We start from the raw sequence: 18,059 nt of genomic DNA on the forward strand, positions 1-18,059 counted from the left end.
GGCCCTTTTATCATTATGAAATGTCCCCTTTTACCTTTAATAGTCTGCTTGCCAGAAAGTCTACTTTGCTTGATATCAGTAGAGTTACCATTGTGATCAGAAAAAATTTTTAAATAAATTCCTTTGCAATTTCTGAGGCAGATTTATGGCCTTTACATGGCCAATTTTCCTAAATATTCTATGTGTGCTTGAAAAAAAATAGTTATTCTTCAATTATTGAATGTAATTGCCCATAAAATCAGCCTCAGCAAATTTAAGAAGATTGAAATCATACCAAGGATATTCTCTGATCCCAAGGCTTTGAAATTGGATATCAACTGCAAAAGGAAAGCAGGAAAAAACACAAATATATGGAGATTAAACAACATACTTTTAAAGAACGACTGGGTCAAAGAAGAAATTACAGGAGAGATCAAAAGATACATAGAAACAAATGACAATGAAAATACATCCTACCAAAATTTTTGGGATGCAGCGAAAGCAGTTTTAAGAGGGAAATTTATATCATTACAGGCCTATCTCAAGAAACAAGAAAACTCCCAAATAAATAACCTCATGTTACACCTTAAAGAACTAGAAAAAGAAGAACAAATGAAACCCAAGGTCAGCAGAAGAAAGGAAATAACAAAAATCAGAGCAGAACTAAATGAAATAGAGAACAAAAAGACAATAGAAAAAATTAATGTGACAAAGAGCTGGTTCTTTGAAAAGATTAACAAAATTGACAAACCCTTGGCTAGACTCACTAAGATAAAAAGAGAGAAGACACTAATTAACAAAATCAGAAATGAAAAAGGGGAAGTTATCACGGACACCACAGAAATACAAAGGATCATCCAAGAATACTATGAAGGACTATATGCCACCAAATTCAACAACCTAGAAGAAATGGACAAGTTCTTAGAAACATATAGCCTTCCAAGGCTGAACCATGAAGAACTGGAAAATCTAAACAGACCGATCACCAGTAACGAAATTGAATCAGTCATCCAAAACCTTCTCAAAAGCAAAAGTCCGGGACCAGATGGCTTCACTAGTGAATTCTACCAAACCTTCAAAGAGGATCTAATACCAATCCTGCTCAAACTCTTCCAAAAATTGAAGAAGAGACAGTACTCCCTAACTCATTTTATGAGGCCAACATTACCCTGATACCAAAACCTGGTAAGGACAACACAAAAAAGAAAACTACAGACCAATATCTCTGATGAATACAGATGCAAAAATCCTAAACAAAATTCTAGCAAATCGAATACAACAATGCATTAAAAAGATTATTCATCACGACCAAGTGGGGTTCATCCCCAGGGCACAAGGATGGTTCAACATCTGCAAATCCATCAATGTGATACATCACATAAACAAAATAAAGGACAAAAATCATATGATTATATCAATTGATGCAGAAAAAGCATTTGACAAGATACAACATCCATTTATGATTAAAAAACTTAACAAAATAGGTATAGAAGGAAAATACCTTAGCATAATAAACGCCATATATGACAAACCCTCAGCTAATCCCATAATTAATGGTGAAAAACTGAAGCCCCTTGCTCTACGTTCAGTAACATGACAGGGCTGTCCCCTATCACCTCCTCTTTTCAACATAGTGTTGGAAGTCCTTGCCAGAGCAATCAGGCAAGAGAAAGAAATAAAAGGCATCCAAATTGGGAATGAAGAAGTTAAGTTGTCACTCTTTGCAGATGACATGATGCTATATATAGAAAACCCTAAAGACTCCACCAAAAAGCTATTAGAAACAATCAACGAATACAGTAAAGTTGCTGGCTACAAAATCAACATACAAAAGTCCATTGCATTCCTATATACTAACAATGAAATCTCAGAAAAAGAAATACAAAAACAATTCCTTTTGCAATTGCAGCAAAAAGAATAAAATACTTAGGAATAAACTTAACCAAGGATGTGAAAGACCTATATGCTGAAAACTATAAGACATTTTTAAAAGAAATTGAAGAAGACACAAAGAAATGGAAAGACATTCCGTGCTCATGGATTGGAAGAATCAACATAGTTAAAATGGCCATATTACCCAAAGCAATATACAGATTTAATGCAATCCCCATCAAAATCCCAATGGCATTTTTTAAAGAAATAGAACAAAAAATCATGATTTGTTTGGAACCAAAAAAGACTCTGAATAGCCAAAGCAATCTTAAGAAAAAAGAACAATACTGGAGGTGTCACACTCCCTGACTTTAGCTTGTAGTACAGGGCTGCAATAATCAAAACAGCATGGTATTGGCAGAAAACAGACACATAGACCAATGGAATAGAATTGAGAACCCAGAAATAAAACCACATAAATATGGACAGATAATTTTTGACAAAGAAGCTAAAAACATACAATGGAGGAAAGACAGCCTCTTCAATAAATGGTGCTGGGAGAATTGGATAGCCACGTGCAAAAGAATGAAACTGGACTGCTATCTGTCACCATGTACTAAAATTAATTCAAAATGGCTCAAAGACTTAAGCATAAGACCTGACACAATAAACTGCATAGAAGAAAACATAGGTACTAAACTTATGGACCTTGGGTTCAAAGAGCATTTTATGAATTTGACTCCAAAGGCAATGGAAGTAAAAGCTAAAATAAATGAATGGGACTATATGAAACTTAAAAGCTTCTGCACAGCAAAAGAAACCATCGACAAAATAAAGAGGCAACCAACTGAATGGGAGAAGATTTTTGCAAACAGTGCCTCCGATAAGGGGCTAATATCCAAAATATACAAGGAACTCATGCAACTCAACAACAAAAAACAAACAACCCAATTGAAAAATGGGCAGAGGACCTGAAGAGACATTTCTCCAAAGAGGACATACAAATGGCAAATAGACATATGAAAAATGCTCAACATCACTAATCATCAGAGAAATGCAAATCAAAACCACAATGAGATATCACCTCACCCCAGTCAGAATGGCTATCATCAACAAGACAAATAGTAACAAGTGTTGGAGAGGCTGTGGAGAAAAAGGAACCCTCATACACTGTTGGTGGGAATGCAGACTGGTGCAGCCGTTATGGAAGGCAGTGTGGAGGTTCCTGAAAAAATTACGAATAGAATTACCATATGACCCAGCAATCCCTCTCCTGGGTACCTACCCAAAAAATCTGAAAACATCTATATATAAAGATACTTGTGCTCCAATGTTCATTGCAGCTTTGTTTATGGTGGCCAAAACATGGAAACAACCAAAATGTCCTTCGATAGATGAATGGATAAAGAAGTTGTGGTATATATACACAATGGAATACTATTCAGGTAAGAAAAGATGATATAGGAACATTTGTGACAACATGGATGGATCTTGAGAATATAATGCTAAGCGAAATAAGTCAGACAGAAAAAGCAGAGAACCATATGATTTCACTGATATGTGGTATATAAACCAAAAACAACAAAAGAACAAGACAAATGAGAAACAAAAACTCATAGACACAGACAATAGTTTAGTGGTTACCAGAGGGTAAGGGGGGAGGGGGGTGGGAGATGAGGGTAAGGGGGATCAAATATATGGTGATGGAAGGAGAACTGACTCTGGGTGGTGAATACACAATGGAATTTATAGATGATGTAATACAGAATTGTATACCTGAAATCTATGTAATTTTACTAACAATTGTCACCGCAATAAATTAAAAAAACACTAATTATTTATTTTTAAAAATTATATTGTGATATTCTACTGAATAAAAGATAATTCTATTTGCCAACATGGAAAAAAATGTAATTGCTATAGATGTTTTTATATCAAGATTGTGTTGTTCAAATCTTTTATATCGTAACTGATTTTTAGTGTGCTTGATCTATCAGTTACTAAAAGATGTTAAGATCTCCACTACGATGGTAGATTGTCTATTTCTTCTTGCATTTCTGCAAAATTTTGCTCTATTTATTTTGAGGCTATATTATTAGGTATCTCTAAATTTAGGAGAGTTTTATCTTCCTGGTGAATTGAACCTTTATTATTAAGTGATCCTTTTTATTTCTAGTAATGCTTTTTGCCTTAAAATCTATGTTGTCTGATATTGCTACCCCAGATTTCTTTTGATTAGAATTTTCCTGATACATCTTTTTCTATTCTTTGACTCTCAACCTGTTGTCTTTATGTTTTAGGTGTGTCTCTTGTAAACAGTATTAAATATTAGTAAAACGTATATCAATAGATGCATTTGACAAGATACAACATCCATCTATCACTTAATAAAATGGGGATAGAAGGAAAATACCTTAATATAATAAAGGCCATATATAACAAACCTTCAGCTAATATCATAATTAATGGTGAAAAAGTGAAGTCCTTTGCTCTATATTCAGGAACAAAACAGGGCTGTCCCTCTATCACCACTGCTATTCAACATAGTATTGGAAGTCCTTGCCAGAACAATCAGGCAAGAGAAAGAAATAAAAGACATCCGAATTGGGAATTGAGAAGTTACATTGTCATTTTTTGCACATGACATGATGCTTTATACAGAAAACCCTAAAGACTCCAGCAAAAAGCTATTTGAAATAATAAACGAATACAGTAAATTTGCCGGCTACAAAATCAATGTACAAAAATCCATTGCATTCTTATATACTCACAATGAAATCTCAGAAAAAGAAATATTAAAAATTCCTTTTGCAATTGCAACAAAAAGAATACAATGCTTAGGAATAAACTTAACCAAGGATCTGAAGGACCTATACACTGAAAACTATAAGACATTTTTAAAAGAAAGTGAAGACACAAAGAAATGGAAAGACATTCCCTGTTCATGGAGTGGAAGAATCAACATAGTTAAAATGGCCATATTACCCAAAGCAATATACAGATTTAATGCAATCCCCATCAAAATCCCAATGGCATTTTTTAAAGAAATAGAACAAAAAATCATCAGATTTGTATAGAACCACAAAACACCCCAAATAGCCAAACCAATTCTAAGAAAAAAGAACAATGCTGGAAGTACCATGTTTCCCCCAAAATAAGACCTAACCAGAAAATAAGCCATAGCATAATTTTTCAGGATGACATCCCCTGAACATAAGCCCTAATGCATCTTTTGGAGCAAAAATTAATATAAGACCCGGTCTTATTTTTGGGGGAATATGGTATCACACTTCCTGACATTAGCTTGTACTATAGAGCAACAATAATCAAAACACATTCCAACCAACTGAGCGATCCAGCCGCCCCTGGAATATTTCTTTTCAAATAATATTTCATGGAGACAGTATCTCCATCTTATCTCTGAGAATACAATGATAGATTAAAAAAAACAAAAACTGGGCTGGCCCGGTGGCTCAGGCAGTTAGAGCTCCATGCTCCTAACTCCGAAGGCTGCTGGTTCGATTCCCACATGGGCCAGTGGGCTCTGAACCACAAGGTTGCCAGTTCAACTCCTCCAGAGATGGTGGGGAGGCTCCGTCCCTTGCAACTAAGATTGAACACGGCACTTTGAGCTGAGCTGCCTCCCGGATGGCTCAGTTGGTTGGAGTGCATCCTCTCAACCACAAGGTTGCCAGTTCAATTCCTGGAGTCCCGCAAGGGATGGTGGGCAGCGCCCCCTGCAACTAGAAAATGGCAACTGGACCTGGAGCTGAGCTGCGCCCTCCACAACTAAGACTGAAAGGACAACAACTTGAAGCTGAATGGCACCCTCCACAGCTAAGATTGAAAGGACAACAACTTCACTTGGAAAAAAGGCCTGGAAGTACACACTGTTCCCCAATAAAGTCCTGTCACCCTTCCCCAATAAAGAATCTTTAAAAAAAAAAAACACAAAAAAAAACTTTCCTTCTCTTGGCATTATCTATTTTCTCCAATATGTTTTTTCCTATTTGTTTTGGCTGCTTTCACATTAGAGGCTTTCCTCCAATGTGTGGTGACCCTTGATTTTCTGATTATACATAAGGGTGGAGGACTGAAAACTGAATGGAAGTCCTAAGTGTGAACGGGGCTGATAGACTGCGACTATGTCTGTAGATGATTTATCTAGGACTTTCACAGGGAAATTACTATTCTCAATGTCTTGGGCATTCCTGTTAGGCTAGACAGATTCTCCAGAGAGAAGTCTCCCAATTTCCTGTCTGGCTGCCAGCATTCTGGGAGCTGAGAGATAAAAGAAGACTAAGAGTCTCAGCATTTGATGTGTAAACATTAACTTAATCCCCATTTTTAATAGAGTTTACTCAACTATACCTGGTGCCCCCTAGTCCAGAGACATACTGTTGTGCCCTCTAGTCTTCTGCCAGTGTGGGAGAGACATGGTCAACCACGGTCACAGAGAAGGGGAGATCTAGAGATCTAACTGCTTCCAAGACAGTTTGCCTCCAATCCTTCTTATTTTAGCTACACCTCCTTTATTCCCTACTTTCAGAGGTATCTAATTCCACAAATGCTTAGCCTTTTGAGAATTGCCTCTCAGTTTCTCCCACTTCCAGCCCTCTCAGGTTTGCTGAGTAAGTCAAAACTTATTCATTTGTTTTTTTATGTCTAAAATTTTTGTTGTTATATCCTCTTCCATCTTCCCCATCCTTTTGGATATGGACACCTTATTTAAAAGTTCTCTTTAGAGTACTTGTAGTAGATTTTCAAAAGTTAAAAAAAAATGTTTTTAATTCATCTTCCTTACCTGGAAGTATTCCCTCTATATATTGAGTTGTTTTTAATTTCAATTATAATATTTTTTCATTTACAGAAATTCTATTGGTTCTTTTTCAAATCTGCTTAGTTTAGAAGTCTCTTGTTCCTGGCTTATAGTTTCAAGCTTCTCTTTTATTTCTTTAAACATATTAAATTTAGTTACTTTAAAATTCTGTGCTGATTATCTTCAATATCTGAAGTCTTTGGGGATCTGATTCTGCTGTTCTATTGTTCTTCTGCTTCCCATTCATGGTATCTTGTTCCCTTGTGTGTTTTGGGACTTTTGACCAGAAGCTACTCATTTTCTTGGACTTTTATCTTGAATTTTTATGAGAATTCTCTGAGGTTTGAGTTGAAATTTCATTCTTCCAGAAATAATTTGCATTGGCTCTGACAGTCACCTGGGGGAAGCTAACAATCTGGAACTACTTAAAATTAAGTTTTAAGTTTGAGATTTTTGGAATTACACAGTAGAAAATATTATGACCAAAGACCACGTGAGTGTGGCTTGTGGTTAGGAAATCTCAAAGGAGATTTTACCCCCTCTGCCCATCATCGGTCAAAACAAGAAGTCTCTTAGTTTTATGAACTATTATCAATGGTGGGTTCCTCATTTTCCCATTTACTAAGGGTGTCTTCCCTGGCAGACGGAGGTTTATACAGGACTGGGTTTTCTATTGTAACTCTAAACTTGGGCTGCATTATCTCCTCTCCCAGTTCCTTAAATCTGACAAAAATTTTCAGGGAGAAAGCCAGATTTCACATTCACTTATCTCCCTGTTTTTATCCTCCTCTCCCCATCCCAGAATTCTTCCCATTTTGCCATCTTAGCAATGCATTTAAAAACATATTTTTAATATATTTTTATCAATCCATCATTTTAGTGGTTTCAATGGAAAGGATCATTCAGGGTATCTAAACTGCCATATTGCCAGAAAAGAAAATTCCTGTACTTTCTAAAATCCTCCTCCGCCACTTACTTCCATTCCACTGCTCTCATATATCAAACAGCTCCTAGCAATCTCTCCATAAAACTCCCTGAATGAGGAGAGAAGTGGAGGCAGGAGAGGGTGATGGGTATAGAGAAAGTAGAAAGGCCAGTGGATTAGAAATCTCAATGAAGTTAAAGAACTGAAGAGTGGAAGTACCTGAGCCAGTGAGTCAGATGGGGGGGTAAGGGGGGGGGGTAGGCAGTTGTGGTGAGAGAGTAGAATGCTTGAATACCAGGTCTACATCCTCTTATAGACTAGGAAGCCCAAAGAGAGGCCAACTGGCTTGCTCAATGTCACAGCTAGCGAATGGGAGAACAAGGCCTGGGAGCCAAGTGTAATGTTTCCAGACATATAAGATAACATATGAGATCACATATGAGGGCAAATGAGTATTAAGGAACAAATACCTTGCCATAATCAATGACAGGCAGCTCAATACTAGGGAATAGATCTTGCATGATGGCATTGAATAGTGGCACGTCGATTGAAGTTAGCTTGGCAATGTTCATATCTCTCATTGAGAGCAGCAAAACCTAGGTGGGAAAAGACAAAGAGTCAGGTTGGAGGAGTCAGGGCCTAGGTACTCACTAGGCCCTTCCTCTCCAAGGGGTGAGGGGCAGAAGCCAAGAACAATGGATACACCTGAGCTAATCTTTAAAAATATGACAGGTAAAACTCAGGCAACACAGGGGACAGAAAGAAAGGTGGGAATCCCAATCTGGGGAAAGAAAGGATCTGAAAAAGTTTAGCGAAGGTGTATAGGACCAGTGATGACGGAGGTTAAGGCTCACGAGCTGTGCCCTTGACCTACCTCTTCATCAGACAGATCTGGCTGCAGGCGGCGCTTCTTGCCAGCATAGCGCAGAAGGGAGGTGAGGGCACGTAGGCCAAAGTCATAATGGTCCTGCCTGGAGAGCTGCTGCACAGCCAGGGAGTAAAGTGTGTACACCTTCTTGGCCAGAATCTAGGGAATGAAAACAGGAGGAAACAACCCATCTCCCTATAAATCCTTCTGCTTCATGTAGGGACATTTATGGCTACAAGAAACTAGGTCCCAGGACTAGAAGCATTGGGAGGTGGTCTAGGGACAATCCTAATGAAAAGCCCTTGTGAATCGTGCCATCATGGAGGAGAGACCTGTGAATATTTCTGCCTCCATATCCTACTGACAGTAATCTGTGTTCCTCAGATGATAAACTGATTGTGGGGCCTTCACAGAGTTCCTCTATCCAGGAACTAATAATGGAAGGGAAAGAAAATAACTGGAGAAAAGAGATTATTGGAATACCTTGCAGTTGCCAAAGCCCTCCCCAAAAAGAATAATTTCTGCAATAAGAGTAGAATCAGGCACCACCATGGCAATTGGACGGAACATGGATTTAAGATTCTCAGGAAGCTCTGTGCGACCAGCATAGCCTGGAAAACAGCACCATTTGTTAGAATCCATAGTGCTTCCCAAAGATCCACTCCCCAGTCAATCCCATTTTCCCAACCCTAGCTCCATCCCCAACTCCAACTCCAAGATCTCTTCCCTTCTCATCTGGTCCCCGGCTCCCCCCATACTAATTTGCATCTCTTCCCTATCTCTGGGCCTTTCCTTACTCTCTGCATGGCCCTGTTCCAAAGTCAAATCACAGAGCTGCCATTTTTTCATCTCTCCAAGTTCCATGTATAATTCACATCAGTCCTAATAGAAATCACAGCTGTTTCTCTGATTCTTAGTACCTAAACCCTTTTTTGTTTTCTCCTAGACCCTTCCCCCAGGGCAATTCCTAGGGAACAGTAATGAGAGACCCTAGTGCCTGCACTTTGGGGAAATTCTCTGATCCTCAAAAGGGATGGCAGATAAATCAGAACTCTGGGAGCTAGCCCAATGGGAGAAGATAGTTAAGTACCTTCAAAGCCTAGGGCTACATATATACACACAGCAGTTATTATATTAATCCCCTTAGGAAGAACAGTAAGATTGCCTCCCCTTCTCCCAAAAAGTCATGTGTTTATCCTTCCCTCATACTTCATTGTCTTTAGCCACATTTCACTTGGCTAAATACACTGGCCTGAAAGGAGGGAGTGGAGGACACAGTCATCTGCCCTGGACACCGAGTTCTCCCCCAGGAGCCCTTTATTCCCTGGCTCTTACCAGGATTCATGGTGATAAAGATCCCACAGGACCACACCAGATTTATCTCAAAGCCCTCAAAATAGAAGCGGGTGAGGCTGGCAGCCAGGGCGGATAGGATGGACAGGATCTGCTGGGCCACCACCGACAGCACCTCAATGTTGATTCGGTTGAACTCATCAAAGCAGCCCCAGGCACCCGTCTGTGGGACGGGAGGCAGAGTCACTGGGAGCAAGAGAGATACCCCATATTGGGAGAAACTAGAAAGTGTGGCTAACATAGCCCTTCCTGAAGTGTTTTGATAGGTGAGGAGGGCATGAGAGCCCAGAATAGCACTGTTGTAGCCTCTGGCCAGAGCTTTCCATCAGACACGGACAGTCTGGGGGAATGCTAGAAAAGGTGTGGGTTGGAAAGAGACCAGGATAGGGAACATGTGAGCATTGAGTGCCTACACTATGTACTAGTTTACATGCATTATCCTATTTAATTCTTACATAATCTTTTGATTTTGCAAATAAGCAAGTGCAGCTCAGAGAGATGCAGGAACTTCCCCAATTGTAAGAACTAACTAAGGCGATGCAATGTTGTAAGTTACAAAGCACTGAACCAGATCTGGGTTCCAGTTGATTTTCTGGGACTAAAGGTATTTAAGGGACCTCTGAGACAGGGTGGCAGGATGCTGACCTGGGCCAGGCCTGAATACATTCGGCCCATGGATTTATAGTCCAGACCCTCGGAGCAGTTGACCACAATGACATATATGCCAAGGGCCTTGCCCAGGTCCTTGACAGTCTCAGTCTTTCCTGTGCCTGCTGGACCTTTGGGGGAGCCTCCTCGATGCAAGTGCAATGCTGTGGTCAGTGTCATGTAACACCTAAGAATTGAGGACAGGACTTAAGTCAGACTCTTGGAAAACTTACTCAGCATTCACTGCCCCCACCCCGACCCCCGTGTTCATCCCACACGACCAACCTGTCTGTCAGAGGGGTGATGACAAGCCGGCCAGAATTACCCAAGTACTCATAACTATACTGGAATTGTGTGTTGGTCTGGCGGATCATACAGTCGTCGAGATCCTGGAGAAACAGGGCAGAGTAAGAGAGAGGAAGAGTTAGAGCTGGGAACTGACTGAGAGCAGCGCTGGAGATGGTGGGGAGGTTACAGTTAGAAGATGAGGGGTTCAGTGTAGAGTTAAGAGGAGAAAAGAGTTTATGGCCAAGATGGAAAATGGGTTTGTATTGCATGTACACCCCAATCCACTGCAGCAGCTGCCTGAAGCCTTCCTGAATCCTGATCAAGTGACACATATAATGAACACCGACTGGAAAATGGTTTGCCACTCCTGACTTAGGAGACTTGTGATAGAATTAAGAACTGGATTAGGGCACTGTGACAGGACTAAGGCATGGATTAGGATATTACTGTATTTAGAGAATAGGAATTTAATTAATGCATTAGGATCAGGTTTAAGGTGTGTGAGTGGGGAGCTAGCCCATCTGCACCTTCTCCCAATAGAAGCGCAGTTGGCTGAGCCAGTCAAAAGAATTGACATCCATGAGGCCACTCTTATAAAGCTTCTCCAACACATCCCGGGCATGAATTTCTATGGTCACCAGAGCCACAATTTTAAGCCGCATGATCTTGGTCAAGTTCCCCCTGATAGCTTCTGAATACTTATTCAGTATTGACACCTGTAGAATGAGGTGGTAAGGAAGAGAGTGGACAGAGCAACGCAATCAGTCAATCATGCCTCATCCCAGCCTAACACAACTTTCAACCCCAGTGCTAACCCCAACCCCACTATAATTTCTGACCCCCAATAACAGCACAGGGAAATGTTCTTCTAATCCACTCAAACTTTCCTCACTGGACTTCTCCCGTAAAGCACCCTCACTATGACCCTTTCCCATCTCTAATATTAACTACAAATTGGTAATCTCCCCTTCTCCAACTCTAACTCCAAGCTTATCACATACTTGTTGGGTTCCCCACCTGCTTCTTCTTCATGACCTTGAGGATTTTCTTGTCTCCCCGCTCCTTAGCTGTCAGCAGACACTTGGTAACATCAGCCGTCCACTGGATCTGACTGGAAGTGATCACCATCTGAAGCATGTGCAGAGGTTTTATTCCAAAGCCCTGTCCCTGGCCACCCACATAGCCCAGCTCCCAAATCCCAGCTTCTCCCAGGACTAGGTGCTACTCCTCTCCATACGCTAATCTGCTCTGAAGGGTGGGGCAAATGCCTAAGGTCAGGAGCTAAGGGTCTGGCATGCAGGGTTCCAGTGCCACAGCCCAAAATGAGGCAAGAAACCTGTATTTTGAGACTCAAGATTCTGTCTTTACATTCGCTGCTCCCTCTCAGCCCTATCTTTCTTGTTCCCTCATTTCTATTGACTCAGCCTGTTAAGCCATATTTAGGTCAGGAGCAGAAACCTTATCTTAAAAGCCATCTTCTCTTGATCCTGTCTTGCTTAATCTTCCAGGGGCCTGTGATCAGTGGGCCTGGATGGTCCGGACAGTGACCTCGCACCAGGGTGTGGAGCTAGAGGGCTTATTTATGCCCTGAAACCCTTTGTCAATGAAAACCCCTTCTTCATTGAAGGGGGAACGGCCTCGTTTACCCTCCTATAAAACTCCACACCCCTCTTTGCTGGGGGAGGTCATGATCTTTTCCCTCTGTTCTCACCTGACCTCCCGCAGCTCAAACACGCCAAATGAATTCTAACAGACCAATCTTGGTCTCCCGACACTCATTCCTCCAGCCGTGCCTAACACAGCTCACCTGGCCAGCCCACTCCTTCACCCATTTGTCCCTTTTGTTAAGAAACTTCTTGAGGGCCAGGCGGCAGTTCCGGAGAAGGTCTCGTAGGGTTACTCTCATGGTCCGCTCCACTTCACCAAGCCAGGACTGGGGGGGGGGGGGGGTAAGAGAGCAAGATGGCTCATCCTCAGAGCCAGAGATAAGAGTCCCCAGAGGGAAGGTGCTTAAGAAACAGGACTGCAGGGCTTGGACCCAAGAGGAAAGCAGGACCTGGGCAGCCTCTGGCTTGGACCCCTGGGGGACAAGGAGACCAGGAGACAGATTCATTTTCAGGTTCAGGGAAGAAGTTATAGTTTTTAGGAACAGTCTGTGGGAGGGCAGAAAGTGACTAAAGTCCCTTCACAGAAACAGTCTTTCCTCAGAGCCAAGCAAACTTCCTAATGGGAGGAAGAATCAGCTTGATTCTTAAACCCTCACCACAACTCACCTCCACAGGCCCTTCTAAAAGTACTGAGTGGAGGAAATCAATATATTCGCCATCACCTGAGAACATTCCTACAGCTTCCCATTTGCTGCTGGGTCCCCCAATCTGTAGAAACAAGAAGCTATTAATGGCCTGACCTGCCCACCTCTGGTATCTGCCTAGAAGGTATATGGGCCCTTTGAGGGTAATTTCTGTTCCTCTCCCCTGCCCTCAATATTACCAACTCTAAAAAGTTCTATCACAGGTACTCCAGAATCATTAACATCCCCCTCCCATTGGGAGGTCAGGGTCCCCACCAAGGCCTTCAAATACCTTGACATCAGCATCCCTCCCCTGCCTTCCATCCCATCATGGCCACCTCTATTGACCTTCTGCATTCTCAGCAATTTGATATTGTCAAAGCATTTTTTGAGGTGTGGCTGCACTGCCTCTGGGTTGCGAGACTGGCCCAGAATCTCCAGTAGGTCATCATTAGATAAGAAGTAGAAGCGGGGGAAAATATGGCGCTTGGTCTCTAAATACATATCTAGAGACTTCTGAATGTCTTCCAGGATTGTGTTCATTTCTATCAATGTGTCCAGGAGGCCTGGGAAGAAGAACAATGAATGACATTTGGTGGCCCTTTTACCATTGCCCTGAGTAGATCTGGAGTCTCCAACTATGTACACTTTGCCAGGTCTTGAATGTTGGGGTACAAATTGCCATAATCATCTTAGGAAGCAGAGAAGAATCCCCAATCATTCTATCATGCTTATCTCATTCTCTTCATTAATCCATTATTAACTATTCATTATACACTATTACATATGTTATACATCATGCATTAATTACGCATTATATATGATTCTATTAATATAACTACATCATCCATCAGTATTTAGAACAACAGTCCCATTCCACCAAAGAGCTTAGGGCTCTGCCAGTCATCCCAAGAGTCTGAAAATTAGAGATTATCCTACACATACACAACACAACGAGTGAAATCATTAGATTCAAATACATATGAAATACATACGCACACAATGAAAGAAGTCAGCAACCCCTGAAGTCTCCAGTGTCCCTTGTGACATAGTGAAAAGAGCACTAGACTGGGATTGGCATGAAATCTTCAAAGCGATGAAAAACAAGGACCTATAACCAAGATTACTCTACCCAGCAAGGCTATCATTTAGAATCATAGGAGAGATAAAGAGCTTCCCAGACAAGAAAAAGCTGAAGGAGTTCATCACCATCAACCCAGTATTACAAGAAATGTAAAAGGGACTTCTTTAAAAAGAAAAAGAAAAAAATAGAAATACGAATAAGAACATATCACAAAGAAAAAAAAAATCTCACTGACAAAGGCAAACATAATAAAAGCAGTGGATCAACCAACACTAAAGCTAGTACAAAGGTTAAGAGGCAAAAGTAGGAAGATCATGTGCAAGTACAACAGTAAATTCTCTTAACCACTACGTTGTACTCCACTCAAATATTTGTCAAATTTAATTTACTGAACTATTATTTAATGCTTAGAAGAGGCAATGGTAATGGTATGAGAGCCAGGTACAACAATCAATCTTTCAATAAATGAAGCATGTGGCCATGACTTCACATATACACAGCACCAACTGAGGCTATGTCAGGGCAAGAGGCCAGGGAACTCAGACCTGGATAGTGGGTACTTCGGAGGGCATTATTGTCCTTGCTTATTCGGTCCATGATGGATTTCCAGTTGCTGTTGACCTGGTCAAATAAGGCTGATTCATTGGGCAGCTGCTTGCGGATGTCATCTCCTAGGAAGATATTCTGAAGGGTCAAGAATTGGGGTGAGAGGCTGTTTCTCATATACTCTTCACACTCTGTTCCCTCCTCCCAGACCAGGGATGACAATTGAGTAGAAGATAAGGAGCATTAGAATCAAAGGGCAAGAGGCCAGGTATCTGGGTCCAAGAAAAAAAAAAAAGGAAGAACAACAAGGCTTTTCAGGGAGGGAACTGAAGATTAAAGGTAATAGTTAAGTCAGATGCTTGGGTCCTCGATGAAGAATGGCTTTAGCGTTGGGGAAATGAGGCTGATAAAAGGGCAAATACCTAGGTCCTATGCAAATAAAGGAGTAAAATCAGGGTATAGGAAGAGCTCAGGCAGTGAATCCTGACCTCTAGGTACATCCACTGACGTTGTATTGTAAGCACCATCTCAATAACTTCCAAAATGAGGGAGAGGCAGCGCTCCCAGTGGTCCACATCCTTCTCGAAGGCCTTGACAAATTGAGATGCCTTCATGGTAGACAGAGCCACTTGGTTATCCTCCAGCGCCTGGAATACTTCCTCTGTACCTCTGGAGAAGAAGGCATCAAAATCGTTTTCCATCCCCGTCTGCCAGTCCTTGGTCCCCACTCTGCAGCCCAGGTCACATAGCCTCCCTCCCTCCTAGTGCCCAGAGGCCCTCTCTACCTGAGTCGGTGATAGCCCTTATCTTTGTAGGGTACTATATCCAACTGAATCACATCCCAAGTCTTGGCAATGTTTTGTAATGCCTGTAGAAAGAAATTGGGGGACAGTGAAATCAGGTATTTAGTCCCCAAGGGGAAGAGGAGCTGGGATAGACCATCAGATGATGAAAAGCTAGAAGCCTTTGCTCCAGGCTTAGGAAGTGGGGGAGTATGGGAAAGAATTCTGTCATACCAACTCGATAGCCAGCTCTTTGGTTGCTGAGGCAGAGATCTCCCCAATTTTCTCCACATGCTGATCCATCCCAAGCTCCACAATCTGCTCCAGGGTGAAGCTTTCAGATTCCTGATCAAACTCCCGTTCAATCTCATCCCTGACCTGGTCCCAGTGCCTGCAGCCAGGGACAAAAGGTCAGATCACGAGGCCGATACTAGGGCCTGCTGGAAAGTATCAGCGCCACTCCTCAGGCTTTCTCCCATTGGGATATTATAGTTCCATGTACTTATGAATTCATGATTCCACACCTATTTACTAAATAGTGTCTAGATGCAATCTTAGGCACTGTGGGGGAATACAGAGATTGAGGTACTGATTCTCTGGAGAGGGAGTTAAAATGGATTTACTGTAGGTTTTCTATAGATTATGCACTGGGCTAAGTGCTTTACATGAAACATGTCACTTATTTCTCACAACCACTCTACAAATGAGGAATTATTGTCATTGTATTTACATACGAAGAGACTGAGGCTTACAGAGGTTAAATAACCTAAGCAAATAAAGTGGTTAGGTTATACATAACCACATAACACTTAATGATGAAGCATTGCCAACAATATTATACTGGAGAACATGTAAAAGAAGTAAATTTTCTCCTAAATTAATAGACAAATAATTATTAAAACATCATTTATAGACTATTCTATCCTCAATGGTTTCAAAGTCCTCTACTATCACATAGTAAATTCCAGGTGCATTAAAAGAGTTCAACTTAAAAAACAAAATTATAAAGTATTAGGAGAAAGTTGTAGAGAATTTATAACTCTGGAATGGGGGAGGTCGTAAGGCACAGAAGCAAAAACCAAAATGGAAGAAGTAATACTTTTGGCTGCATTAACATAAAAACTTTGTACGATAGAAGGCATAAAGTTTAGCTATGACAGATAGCACTAAGTGAGAGGAGACAGAGGGGGCAAGAAGCGAAAATGAACCAAGAATACAGGAGCACCTAGGACAGTGTGAGAAACAGAACAGTGGCAGGCTCTAGTGAAGTCTTCTTCCAGATGTGTGTTTGAGGACAGAGGGACAAAGAGAGCTATGGTCACCGTCAAGGGGGCAATTGAAAGATTCAGGTGACAGCACAGGCCAGAGGGTCATCCCAGGAGAGGTCACCTTACCTCTCTCTAAGGGCAGGGTTTCGCAGGTCTGAGATGAGAGGCATGGTCCTCTTGAACTGCTCTATTTTGGAGCGAGTAGTTTCAATAATTTCCCAGTTTCGGTCCTGAGCAAAAGTGGGAAGTATCAGAAGAGCTGATGATCTTTCCTACACAGTTCCCCTTCCTCCATCGGCTCCTCTTCTGCCTCTCACCCTCCTTTCTCCACACACCTTATACTCTTTGGCTAGTCTTGTGAGGCGACGAAACAGCCCATGGGCCATGGTCTCCATGGCCTCTGTCTGCAGGGTCAGGAACCGGCCAGTCTTCCACTGGTTCCAGTTCTCCTCCCAGTCCCGTGTGATCTCCCAGACTTGCTGGAGTGCGTCCAGCTCCTTCATGACCGAGAGCAGAAAGACGTGTGTGTTAAGTGACATGACTCTTGCCTTCCTCCCTGACAAACACTCAGGTTCTTTGCTCCTCTTACTCTGAAAAGCTTTTCCTTCCAGGCAATGGAAATGCCTCCTCAGTTCAGATTTTTTTCTCCACTCTCTTACCTTAAGAGCTCCTCAAGTAGCAAGCACATGAAAGTATCCTCAACATTAGTCATTAGGGAAATGCAAATCAAAACCACAATGAGATACCACTTCACACCCACCAGGATGGCTAGAACCCCAAAAAAAAAAAAAAAAAAAGTAAGTGTTGGCAAGGATGTGGAGAAGCAGGAACCCTCCTACATTGCTAACAGAAGTGTAAAATGGTGCAGCTGCTGTGGAAAATAGCTTGGCAATTCCTCAAAAAGTTAAACATAGAGTTACCATATGACCCAGCAATTCCACTCCTACCTACATACTCACAAGAACTGGGAACAGAGGCTCAAACAAATGTAAGTACACACATGTTCATAGCAGCACTACTCACAATAAATAGCTAAAAGGTGGAAACAATCCAAATGTCCATCAGCTTGGTAATGGATAAACAAAATATAGTAAATTCATACAATAGAATATTATTCAGCCATAAAAAGGAATGAAGTACTGACACATGCTACAACATGGATGCACCTTGAAAACATTATGCTAAGTGAAAGAAGCCAGATTTTAAAAGCCACATATTGTATGATTCCATTTATATGAAATGTTTAGAATAGGCAAATCCATGTGCACAGAAAATAGATCAGCGGCCAAAAAAGGGCTGGGGAGAGAGAGAATGGGGAATTATTGCTAATGGGTATA

General features: G+C 41.4%; 1 protein-coding gene across 2 annotated transcripts in view; it reads right to left on the reverse strand.

Moving 5' to 3' along the window:
- Nucleotides 1–18,059, reverse strand: part of DNAH2 (dynein axonemal heavy chain 2) — a 100,216-nt gene that overhangs the window by 41,337 nt on the left and 40,820 nt on the right. For both annotated transcript variants that reach the window (XR_012492034.1, XM_019745158.2), the window contains exons 25-41: nt 17,058–17,219; nt 16,849–16,952; nt 15,689–15,845; nt 15,458–15,540; nt 15,161–15,341; nt 14,672–14,810; nt 13,391–13,608; nt 13,026–13,127; nt 12,560–12,685; nt 11,770–11,880; nt 11,280–11,468; nt 10,750–10,853; nt 10,462–10,651; nt 9,799–9,979; nt 8,947–9,074; nt 8,470–8,622; nt 8,066–8,191 (exon numbers count right to left, since the gene is read on the reverse strand). Coding sequence is in view for 1 of the 2 variants with exons in the window: in XM_019745158.2 (XP_019600717.2) it covers nt 8,066–8,191; nt 8,470–8,622; nt 8,947–9,074; nt 9,799–9,979; nt 10,462–10,651; nt 10,750–10,853; nt 11,280–11,468; nt 11,770–11,880; nt 12,560–12,685; nt 13,026–13,127; nt 13,391–13,608; nt 14,672–14,810; nt 15,161–15,341; nt 15,458–15,540; nt 15,689–15,845; nt 16,849–16,952; nt 17,058–17,219 (2,454 nt within the window). In the remaining variant the exon portion in view is untranslated. The remainder of the gene's footprint in view (nt 1–8,065; nt 8,192–8,469; nt 8,623–8,946; nt 9,075–9,798; nt 9,980–10,461; nt 10,652–10,749; nt 10,854–11,279; nt 11,469–11,769; nt 11,881–12,559; nt 12,686–13,025; nt 13,128–13,390; nt 13,609–14,671; nt 14,811–15,160; nt 15,342–15,457; nt 15,541–15,688; nt 15,846–16,848; nt 16,953–17,057; nt 17,220–18,059) is intronic.

Source organism: Rhinolophus sinicus, linkage group LG15, assembly GCF_036562045.2.
Source record: "Rhinolophus sinicus isolate RSC01 linkage group LG15, ASM3656204v1, whole genome shotgun sequence".
In the NCBI taxonomy this organism is placed as follows: domain Eukaryota; kingdom Metazoa; phylum Chordata; class Mammalia; order Chiroptera; family Rhinolophidae; genus Rhinolophus; species Rhinolophus sinicus.